The sequence below is a fragment of the Pseudonaja textilis genome, chromosome 7 (genome assembly GCF_049901715.1).
Source record: "Pseudonaja textilis isolate UNSWEBS1 chromosome 7, rPseTex1.2, whole genome shotgun sequence".
Taxonomy (NCBI): Eukaryota; Metazoa; Chordata; class Lepidosauria; order Squamata; family Elapidae; genus Pseudonaja; species Pseudonaja textilis.
In genome coordinates this window covers 22,487,709-22,500,019 of record NC_141996.1, presented here as the reverse complement: position 1 = coordinate 22,500,019, position 12,311 = coordinate 22,487,709, and the positions used below count along the sequence as shown (strand labels likewise).

At 35.9% G+C, this 12,311-nt stretch overlaps 1 protein-coding gene across 1 annotated transcript in view; it reads left to right on the top strand.

Moving 5' to 3' along the window:
* Positions 1 to 11,084, top strand: part of KATNAL1 (katanin catalytic subunit A1 like 1) — a 34,964-nt gene extending 23,880 nt beyond the window's left edge. Inside the window, exons 7-11 of the mRNA XM_026708897.2 lie at positions 2,176 to 2,334; positions 2,782 to 2,908; positions 5,235 to 5,369; positions 8,590 to 8,716; positions 10,327 to 11,084. Coding sequence (XP_026564682.1) covers positions 2,176 to 2,334; positions 2,782 to 2,908; positions 5,235 to 5,369; positions 8,590 to 8,716; positions 10,327 to 10,525 — 747 coding nt within the window. The 3' untranslated portion in view covers positions 10,526 to 11,084. The remainder of the gene's footprint in view (positions 1 to 2,175; positions 2,335 to 2,781; positions 2,909 to 5,234; positions 5,370 to 8,589; positions 8,717 to 10,326) is intronic.
* Positions 11,085 to 12,311: the final 1,227 nt, after the last annotated feature.

Genomic DNA, 12,311 nt, shown 5'->3' with positions numbered 1-12,311 from the left:
CGTCATGGGTGGAGGCTATGAAATCCCAGCTGTCCTGGTTCTAGCCGGTGCATGGAGATTAAAGTCACCCAACCTTCAAAGATGAAGGAACTTCAACACTAGGCTTGAGATTAAATTCAGGAGCCTGAGTAGGGATCCTGCCTGATAGGAGGCAGCCAGTGCATAAATAGGATTTTAGTTGACATTTCTTTTAAAATTATAAGGTGCATATAGTTCGACATCTGAAGAAAGAGCTCTGTAAAATTTAGAAACTGACGGGTCAAATGATTTTTAATGGAATAACAGAGTTGAAAGGGACTTTGGAGGTCTTTTAGTCCAACCCCTGGCTCAGGCAGGAGACCCTATACCAGAGGTCTCCAAACTTGGCATCTTTAAGACTTGTGGACTTCAACTCCTAGGATTCTGGGTTGCCAAGTTTGGGTACCCCTGCCCTATGCCATTCTAGATAAATGGTTGTCCAATCCCTTCTTAAAAACTGATGTAGCTTTCTCTCCCGTTTCAAGGCTTCAGATTCTCATTGTTGTTAAGCACATCTAGTTCTTATATGAATAAGTAGATAAAATATTCTGCTTTGTCTAAAGGTTTAATCCAATTGGTCTGGTGGTTAAGACACCAGGCTAGAAACCAGGAGACTCTGAATTCTAGCCATGCTTTAGACATGAAAGCCACCTGAATGATTTTGGACCAGTCACTGTCCACCTCACAAGGTTGTTGAAAAAAAAATATGAAGAGGAAGGAATATTAGTTTGTTTGCCACTTTGAGTTATTTATAAAAAAATAATGATGGGATAAAAATAAATAAATATAAATTAAATATAAAATGCTTTCAGTGCCAGAGACGCTTAGTAGAAACATTCAATTTTTACAGAAAGATGTTTTATAAATGAAACAAATTATTGAAAATAATTTTATTAGTGAGCAGTAATAATCAAAGAAACACATTTTGGCCCAGTGTTTAATTATCTTTAATTATTCACAAGGCAAATGGAAACACCAGGATACAGGAGTGTGGATGAGTGACTTTTAAAAAGATTTATAAAGCTGCCCATTTTGTGAGACACAACTCTTGAGTTGCTAACAAAGTAATGAAAATACATTAAAAACAAGACAACATAAAGAAGAAAAATCATACACCTGGTCCAATAATTATATCCCTCTCGCAATGTAGTTTCCAGGCTCTATCCTTTCTATCTGAATGCCTGGAATTAAAGCCACCTCTAAATAGCTTTCTGGATGGTTAAAAAGGTGGGGATCCTACTAGATCTCAAAGGGAAGGGTGTTCACTGGGCAGAGGCCGCTATGACAAATTGAGGCTTCCTAGGTCCACTAAGGTAGGAGTCCCACAACCCCTGGGTCATGCCCACTTCTGGGCTGCGGTCTGTTCAGAACTGGGCTCACAAGCAGTAGGTGTGCTCCTGTACAAAGCTCCATTTTTTTCTGAGCGGCAGGTGCGTACGCCCAGCACTTACTCAAATGGCTGCTCGCATTGAACCATCACCTCACCATCCCCACTGGTCTGCCAAACTGGAAAGCTGCAGTAAAGACCAACATTTAAGGGAAGGGACCTGGAGTACGCCCACTTTATCCAATCTAGTGAGGCAGGCAGATACCCTCAAAAAGAAGTAGTTCCTCAAATCACCTGACCCCGTGTCATAAAGGGCTTTAAAAGATTATCGGCACCTTGTATTGTACTCAAAAAGAAGCTCAGCCTCCAGACCCTCACAGCCTCTGGACACTGGGTCAGTACTGTGATGACATCACTTGGGTATCATTACTGGGTATAATTTGCTGTTTGAATGTTGAATTCCATTCCATTCCATTGTATGGCTCCACCCACAGGTTTTGAGTAGAGGTGCTCAACATTATAGGGGCTCCCTTTCCACCAACACCAACTGGCTACATAGGAAGGAAAAGAACCACTGCAAAACTGCTTCTTCCTTCCAATCCCTGCAGCCAGGCCAGAAAGATACTATGGCTGATGGTAGCGAAAGTCACCAAAAGATCCAGGATATACAGAATTTGTAGATAGTCAAGCCTCATCATATCCTTGTTTGAGAAAGCCTAAGTCTGAAAATCCACAATCTAAGTTATATTTAGATGAATTTAATTGCACTAGGTTGTTATATGCTTGCATCAGACTTGTGGTTTCTTCAGTTGTTTGGATTTTAATTTCAGGGAGTGCTTATGGTTGGCCCTCCTGGGACTGGTAAAACCATGCTAGCAAAAGCGGTCGCTACAGAATGTGGAACTACATTTTTCAATGTGTCTTCCTCCACTCTCACATCAAAATATCGAGGCGAGTCGGAAAAATTAGTTCGTTTGCTGTTTGAAATGGTAGGTATTGTTGATTCCCTCAGATATTAAACTCTTATTTGCATAATTTCTTCCTGGTTCCCTTTCCTTGTAAAATGATTTCAGGGCAATCAATATACATTACAGTGAGTGTATTACAAATGTCCTACAAATACTACATGCATACAATACATACTACAAACGTGCATACTGAATTGGTTTAGAGCTGATGATTTAAATGGACAACATCACCAATTTCCTGTTTATCTATGTCTTAACTTGATATACTATTTGTTTTTGTGCATCCATAGGAAATTCCTTAAATTCACAATCACCTTGATTTAGCAAGAAACATACAGGGTCTTTAAGAAAATGTATTGGTATCTATCTTTGTTAAATATGACTGTAATGCTGAGGAATGTTGTATATGATTGAAAAAACCCTTATGAATCCCTAAGTCACATAAGAAATGCTTGTCTTCATTTTAAGGCCAAGTTTTATGCACCTACGACCGTTTTCATTGATGAAATAGACTCTATCTGTAGTCGCAGAGGCACTGTGGATGAACACGAGGCAAGCCGCCGAGTCAAGTCAGAGCTGCTGGTTCAGATGGATGGTAAATAGGGTTTGTTCTGCCTGCATTGGGGAGTCTTTTTCCTCTTTCATACATTGTTGTAGAATAGACTCAGTGAAGGAGGGAAGGACTTGAAAGAAAATGCTCCATATGCTCATTCTTTAAACTTGGTTCAGGCAACCTGTGTATCCAGAGCCCACTTTTAAAAAACTGACCTTTGGGGATTCTGAGAACTGCAGGAATTGTGGAGTTCCCTGAAGGAATGGGCTGAAAATGTCGGCCTTCTGGTGGCATAATTTTCAAAATGTTTAACATGCAGGTAGTCATTGAGTTATGATGGCAATTGGGACTGGGATTTCTGTTGCTAAACCATGCAGCCATTAAGCTGTCGTAATCCCAGGACCATGCTGACATTAAGCAAACACTTCATGTGACTGACGTGGGAAGAAGAGGGAGTCTCAGGTTAGCAGATCAGTAGGTGAGAACTATGGGTAAGAACTGTGAGCAGGTGAATGGGTAGCACGGGCAAGTGGTACAAAGTGTGAGTGGGTGGGTAGGCAGGCGTAAAATCAGCAGAAATCTGAGTGACATGCAAGCTCCTGCTGGCTTCCCTGTTGTTTTGTGGGAAAGGTTGGAAAAGGCAATCATGTGACTGGGATGCTGCAGTCGCAATTGCAAGCTGGTTGCCAAGCAGCCAAATAACAGGCATGTCATCACAAAGTTACGGCAATGGGCAGAACTTCAGGGCCCTGACATAAGTCCCCCTCTTTCAGCGCCGTTCTAACTTTGAATGTTTGTTAAATGACTGTTTGTAGCCCGAGGATTACCTATATTTAATGTAGCTCTTACAATATTGTTATTTCAGTTTTGAATTATATGTCCATTTTCCGATATTAGGAACACAAGCAGATATCAGTAGTGTATGTCCATCCCAACAGATACAAAGTTGGGGACATCATGTGAAGGGCCCTCAGGAGTTCCAGAAAACTTACATGTCTCTCCCAGGTTGCCCATTGTTCTTTTAAGTTTACTGGACAGTGGCAGAGAGGCATAGTGGCTGAGATTTGGTTAGTACTTAACACCTGGAGTTACAGTCTTGAATGGTTTAAGAAGAATGTCAATAAATGCAGAAGTTGGAAAAATGAAGACCCATACAGTTTTAGAGAAATTTGAAAAATGGTATCTAAAGTATGCATGAAAATCATCATAAAGACTGCAGTGAACATGATGCAGAAAGTATATGGTTAAGTTTTCCTATGCCTGTTCTATAATTAAGAAGCTCAAGAGGTTTCTCTGAAGATCAGATTGGAGATGGGAGAGAAGGGGAAGGATAATAGTCAGGTTTAGCTTCTCTTGTGATATTTCCCAAAGCTGCTAGAATTGCTCAGAGCTCTGAGGCTTATATGATTTTTTTTTTTTTAGAAATCACAGATGATTTAATCGCATATTTTCAATCATAATTACTTGGATTTTGTTGAAAGTTAATATTACAGTTCTTAATGTGTTTTTGAGACAAATTCTGATATTTGCCACATACTATTTTTTGATTTATATTTTAACAACGTACAATAATTCATGATGACTTTTTCGTTCCAAAACTCAGCATCTGAATCCAATAGATAATGGCAGTTACAGTGGCTTTTTGAACATAAGTTAGACTGCAAAAGGATACCAATGGGTTAATCATATAAAACAACACCCTCCTGGCAATTAGAGAGTAAGGACAACAGATACTTCTTCAATGGAAAATGTTCGGTCTGTCCCTCTTCTTGCAGTTGGGAGGGGTGTTTTCAAATGAAGGTGGGTTTTTTTCCATCTTTCTCAGATCCAGGGCATTTTAAGTACATGATCTTCAGGCTATTGTATGTTCTTTTCCCTATTATTTTCTTTATTTAGATTTTTTATCCCACCTTTATTATTTATAAGTAACTTGGGTCATTGAACATATATAAGAGAGAGAAAGAGAGGGGAGAGAGGGAAGGAGACAGAGACAGAGACACTAGTTCAAAGTCACCCAGCCAGCTATGTCTAGAACCAGAAAGCAGCTTGAAAAGGCAGGAAAAATTTAGGGATCTCATACACAGCATAGGAAATAATAAAGCATTGACAGTAATAGATATTACAGGAAGTCTCTTCTTTCCTACTGTATTTAGGATTGGCCTCTGAGATTTCTTTGTCCCTTCTAAACATGTGGTGTCTCTCATTATCCATTTCTACCACTAAAATATGTGGTGTTGCTGAAATTAAGATGTTACACTTTTTTTGCTTCCAAGATTCAGAGTAAAGTATAGTACATGTAAAATCTCAAATTAAAGTGAACAACAAGAGAAAAGCACCATGTACTCTAGCTTTGTTATTGCTCCTTTAGGTGTAGGTGGAGCTCTGGAGAATGATGACCCTTCAAGAATGGTGATGGTGCTTGCTGCTACAAATTTTCCCTGGGATATTGATGAAGCTTTGAGAAGGAGACTGGAAAAAAGAATTTATATACCTTTGCCAACAGGTAGGTTTTCTTTTTAAATGTGCTTGTCTGGCACTTGTTATTTGACACTTCCTCGGGGAGCTGTTAAAGAACACATTGAAATTTATGCAACAACATTGGATTTTCAGGCTTTAATAATTATCTTGATCATTGGGGAAGAAAGTAAAAAAGTTGCTGGCGATTGCAGAATGAAAGAGCTGTAGCAGTCTTTCAGTGTAGACTCAATGAGGGGATCAAGCTTTTTAATGAACTTGTAAACTTTTTGGAATGTTTAAAAGGCATTCCTTAAACAAGCATAGATTGAGCCTTGTAGACATCTTTAAAGAATTATTGCCAATGCATTTTCCTATGTGCCTATTGCTGAATACAGAAAAGTGAGACCATTAATTTTAACTTTCAAGCTTGCCATGTTGTAAATCAACTCCAGCCTGAACTTTATGACTAGATTTTGAGCTCTTCATGGAGCGGTTGGCTGATTAGTTCCCTGCTTGAGGAAACCTCATTGCAGAATGACTCTCCAGGTTGTCAGTCAGAACTGCTATTAACTTCAAGATTCTGTATCATCTTAGGTTTGCTTTTAAGCTGTCTCTTCTCTTGATTTAGGGTAGTATACTACCTGCTTTTTACCACTTGACTCTAAATAAGAACACAGTGTGACAGTGGTTTTAATGAAATTTGGTGGAAAGGAGAACTGTCTTAACCTTGATGCGTTATTTTTCCTGCTTGTTAAGGGTGTGCATTTAATGAAAAAAAATCAGTTTGTTTCAAGGTTTGAACAAAAAGCCTTACATTCCATTGAAATGTTCTCATTTGGGTCTAATGGAAAAAACGCACCTAAGAGTGTTTCAAGTAGGGAACAATGAGAAGCTAAAACAAGTGCATTGTTCCCTTATTTTTTTTACCTTAAGACTACAGAATTGGGCAACCTAGAAAATATGTCAAAGTCCTGGTCAAGTTCAGAGAGACCGATAGCCTTTGTGCAATTAGAAGTAAACACAACAAAGAACAGGCAGAAAGTGGATAATGAGTCTGTCAGTTTGGGATTGGTCATCCTGAATTGCTTCTCTTATCACCTGGTCTTGGCTCTGCAATTTCACTAGCTATAAAGCACAAAAGAACAAAAGTCCGTCATTTTCCACAGAAGGATTTTGAAGTGAATTTCCCTACTCCATTTCACATTTGTTACTGTTTAATGGAGTGAGGAATTCTGTATCCATCTTGATAGATGATAAACTATTCTTATGTATTCATAAATTCATGCATTTGTATGTTACTGCACTGATTTACATTGATTGTTTCAAATCCCTTTAAGATAATTTCTAGAATATTTTGCTGTTTTTGCAAATTAGCAACTTTATTAATTTTTATAAGAACGTATGTGTATAAATACACCTATGATAGTGCAAAAATTATATAATTTAGGAATTAAATACTGCAAATGCTCTTTTACATATTTAGAGGTCCACATTCCTGAAAGTATGAACTTCAAGTTAAACTTGAAACCATTACTTGAAAGAGTGGTCAAAATTAAAATTACAATGCTTGGTTAAATAAAAGCAGTAAAATGTCATTACTTTTTAAATTCGTACTTCTTTCTTAAACACCTTCCTCCCTGATGTATATATCCCTGAAAAATATGACAGAAAATAGATAATAAGCGTATGTGCTGGGCAAAAAAACAAGAATTCAAATATTCTCTATAAATATGTCAGTGAAGGTAGACTTGGAATTCCAAATATTAAATAATTTTAGAATGCTAATCACAAACATTTGTAGGCTGAAAAATTCAGACAAATTAACATCATGACTAGAAATGGAATGTATAAATATAACATCAGTGAAAATTAGGGCACTTCTTTTTCTCAGAAATATTTATTAAGAATTGGAACTTACTCAGAAATCATTTGTTATGAATATTTTCAAAACTTGGAATTTTTTACTGTTTCAACCTTTTATATTTCATTATGCTTTTAGACAAAGACTGTTGGTAAGGAACTTTATTATTTAAAAGATGTATATGATGGGGACAACTCAAAAATTAGAGAGTAATTATAAGTTTTTAGAATGTTTGACTCATTCATGATGTCAAATACATTTCACCGCAGTTCTAGAAACTAATACAACAACAATTGCAGAAGCTGAAGTTAAGCTAAATTCATCACCTAACAAGAAGAAAAACAATTTTCAAAAAATTACAGTAGTGTATTTATTAGAAGAGAAGAAAAACTTCCATATGAGAATAAAATATAAAAGCCCCATTCACCATTGACTTTATGGTAAATCAACTGACACAGAAAACTTGACATTGCTTTCAGCCAAAATTGAGGAAACCATAATAAAAGAATTTTACTTAACACCAAGAAAATTTAGCACGATAAATACTAGTAAAAGTCCCATGCTTGGAGAAACATATTATCATATGTTGCATGTTGGATCTTGTAAAATTGTCCAAAACCTTACTCAAATTGGATAGGTCATCAGCACACAGGCTGTTATATTAAATCCTAAATTGGTCTTAACTTAATGTTTTTTTTTAATAATTCCAACATCATATTGAAACACACAATAAAAGTTGATAGTTTTCTTAATGCTTCAAGCCAGAAAGGTAGTAGCAAGATACTCGAAAATTTGAATTATTCAATTTGGTGGCAAATATGCTGGAAAATAGTTTTGATGGAAAAGCTGATATCCCCAAAACTAAATCACATAGTAACGTTGAAGATGGTTTTTATTTCATCTGGTTTTTCTAGGTTCCTAGGTAATATAATGAAATAAGATTATATATCTTTTGTTTCTAATGAAATAAAGTTATATGTGTTTACATTTCTATAATGTTAATTAATAATACATTTTAATAAATTTTTAAAAAGAAAAAAAGAACTTTCCTGTTGTTAGAGAACTCTAGGTTAATCCACAAATCTACTTGTTATTTCTTTCTGAAAAAAAAAAACTGTTAAACATACTTCACAGTTTTAAGAGAGTTAGAACCTCCCATCCAATCTCCTCACTTTGGATTTGGGGCTTACTCTCGGAACATGCAACCATTGTGGCTTCCGAAGCAACATCAAGAGCACCAATTTAGGGAAGAGAATTCTAGAGCCATTAACAAAATTGCTTTCAGAACTCCTTTAATCAAGAGACTCTTTTCCCTGCAGAGAAAACCAAATTATAACTTTAGATGTGGTAGAAATATTGACTTATTTGTCACTTGCCTCTAATCAGATGACATTTATTTTTACAGCAAAAGGCAGAGTGGAGCTACTTAAGATTAATCTCCGGGAAGTTGAACTGGATCCTGACATTAGTCTGGAAGAAATTGCTGAGAAGATTGAAGGCTACTCTGGTGCTGATATCACTAATGTCTGCAGGTACCCTATTTTCCTGTCTAGACCAGTCAGAACACACCTTTTCCAAGAACATTGCTAAACTCTGAATTTTTCAGAATTTACATTTTTCATACTTTTCTGGTAATTCCTGCCTTCTCACTTTTTGTCCAGGAACAAGTATGTTTTTTACATAATATAATATTATATAATATAAAAAACAGATAATCTTTGAGATAGTTGTAAAGAAAATCTTTGGGATTTTTTTAGGATATTCACTTTCTACACAAAGGAAATTGAACAAGTTTACCAAGTGCCATTCTTGCTTATTATGGCTTATTATGAGCAGTTAGTGGAGTATATTTATATTTCTCTGCATTTCTCTTCTAATTGAGGGCTCTCTAAGATATTTTTGAGGAAACAGAACTCACTAACATATTGGTTGGATTCAATTAAAAATAATATATCTTTAATAAATCTGCAGATTTATTTAGTAAAATATTGAATTCTGTAAAATTCAATATTTGCAAAAACTGTGGAAGAGTAATAGGTTAAATAGTTTTTACTATTCATACTACTTTTCAAGGTTGAAAATGAAAGAATAATCAGATTAACAGTATTTTATGACTAAAGCCAAATGGTTTGATCTTGGTAATATAAATTTGTTTTTATGTTTTTAATTATAAAATGGTTTCTGAAAGTCATTGAAACTGTTGAGATTGACATTTTGCAAAGTGGTATGTTTTAGAACTAATGAATGAAGATTTGGCATATTTTTGTCAGAGTGATAAGTAAATTACTGAGTAAGGATTAGAAAAAAGATTGTTCCCATTGAAATCATTAGTTTTAGTCTACTACTACCATTTGTTCCAAGATAAAATTTCTTAATATGCACCTTGTGAAAAAGTGTTATTTTCTGCTTAAAGATATTCAGTCATCTATATATTTCTTGCATTTATGTTAATTGTATTTCCACTTACTATGCTTATTTACAAGCTGGGCAGTATGATGTCTGCCTGCTCCCAGTGCAGTAAAAATAGTTTCCCTTGATACTTCATTTAAACTGGAGACCTGGATACACTATATTGGAACACAAATTGGATTATTGATAATATGCAAGCAAAAAAAACAAAACGGCCTATATAGAGATGGCATTATAGTCTCTCTCTATAGATTTAAGCAAATTTGCTACTGACACTTACACACTTGCTACTGCCTTTCCACTTGCTTCACAACAACAACAACATTGCAACTTACTGTTTCAGTCTGGTGGTGGGGGTGAACACACAGGTATTCACACCAACTTTTTACCATCAACATACTTACACATTTGTACTGCAGTGAGACTGCTTGTGTAAACAATTTCACTTACAAAAATTCCATCTCATGCTTTTTCTCCATGCAAACCAATCATTCTAATTAGGTCAGGGAACTTTTTCACAAGCCAACGAGCTCCATGTTCTTTTTGTGTACTATTATTAGAGGGTCTCATCCTCCCTCCAGGTTTGGAAATGTTTACAAACAGACACATTACACATGCATACCATTAAACAACATTTCCAGACTTGTGGAGGTTATAAATAAGTAAAATGGTATTTTAGCCTTGCTGTTATGCATCAGAACTAATATGTAGCGCTTATGGATTTTATTTTTAGGGATGCCTCACTGATGGCGATGAGGCGACGCATTAACGGCTTGTCACCAGAAGAGATCCGGGCCCTCTCTAAAGAAGAGCTTCAGATGCCCGTCACCAAGGGGGACTTTGACTTGGCTCTGAAGAAAATCTCCAAATCGGTTTCAGCCGCAGATCTGGAGAAGTACGAGAAGTGGATGTCAGAGTTTGGCTCTGCTTAATCCTGGAGATACCTCTTTATGAAGGATTTTAGATTTTTAATTATAAAATGTTGGAAGGATTTTGAAACCTTTTAGGCTTGCGGTTTTCTTGTGGACGATATTCCCCACCCCACACCCCCTTTTTTTCTTTTTTGCACTTTTAGGGGAACATATGAAAATGTAATATAATGAGATCATAGTATTCCATAGAAGAACGTTGAAACTGAGAAATCCTTGTCTAGTTTTGGTGTTCTGCACTTTAACAGTGAATGTCTGTGTCCTATTTTTGTTGACGTAGTTTCATCTGCTAATCAGACATGAGATTGGATGGGAAGAACTTAAAATAGATAATACTGCATTCTTAATATTAGGCTATATTTGTAAGATTAACATCAGAACCTGACTAACTTGAATGTGGGTGGAAGATTTTAATTTTGTCTTTTCCTCCTTTATGCAGAGATTATCAGTATGATCTCGACCAAAAATATTGGGGATCATTTTATGCTGCATTCAGGTTGCTATGGTTACAATGATATTTGCTAGAATTCCGTAATAAGCAAAACTCTTTTAGTTTCCCCTATCTGCTGTCCTCTTGTTATATCAGGACTATACCCCCCAGAATTTCCAGAAACGTTTGGGAAGACTGGGAATTCTGGTAATTGAATTCCAAGCATATTGGGAGGATACACAATTCAGGAAGAGGTAAGTTATAAGGGAAAGAAGATATATGTCTCCAAAGACAGCTCTTGACATCGTACCCATCACTTGTGGGAAGTTGAAAAACAATTTTGATCTGTGCATGTTTACTGTAGCCAGCAGCAGATTAAATGCAATTAGCTCAATTGCTGCATCAAAATTGGAAGCACTGGGATTTGACAATTTGCTTTATACTTTTGTTATTTGAAATTTCAGAACCACTGTTGCTCTTATTTCTGCATTACACTGATATAAAACTATAGCAAGTTCTGCATACCACTGTGAGTGAGGAAAAATATTAATTCTTCAACTATCTTAGTCATTCTAAGACTGTATGTGTTTATATTCCAATGGCTGCTGATTTAACTTACTTTAATTTATATTTGTGTTTACAATATACAATATTGAACTGGAACACAGTGACGCTCCAAACTTGAAGCTATAGAATTGTTGTTCTTGAAATCCAGAAGTACTCTGTTCCTTCTCCTTTTTTAGAAAAAAATATTTTAATATTTGTCATTGGTTTTGTATAACATTATGCTGTTCCCAGATGTAGCAATGTATATTCATGTCTAAATATTTTTTTTAATGATGTACATGGGAAGTTACAAAACAATATCATCTGTGAGGTCTATGTAGATATGAAGTACAGTTGAGATCTTGAAGTGATCCTCCGAATGAGTGGTTCTGGCTTATTTATTTATTTATTGTTGAAGAAAGATGTGTGATAAAAATTCCTGGCAGATTCTGATTTTGAATGTGGCTCTAGAAAAGTTAACATGGATTTGAATTTCCAAACCAAACTGTCTACATGTCAAGGGATCGCATCCTGTTTGTTTCAGATGTTATGAATATCCAAGCTTAAGGTTTTGTTGTCAAAACACTATTTAGATACTCCGTTCTGCTTCTCCAGGTGTTTTTTTTCACTTGGACGTAAAGCGCCCCAAAGCTGCTCTTTTTTGTCATTTTTATATCAGCAACAAAATGGAAATAGATCCCTGTCAGCCTTTCTGCCCTCTTTAGCAAATGTTAAGAATTAGCTGATATCTCTTCTTTATTGATGTACTTTAGGTTCAGTTTTAGTTTAATTTCAGTTAACCCTTAGCCTTTA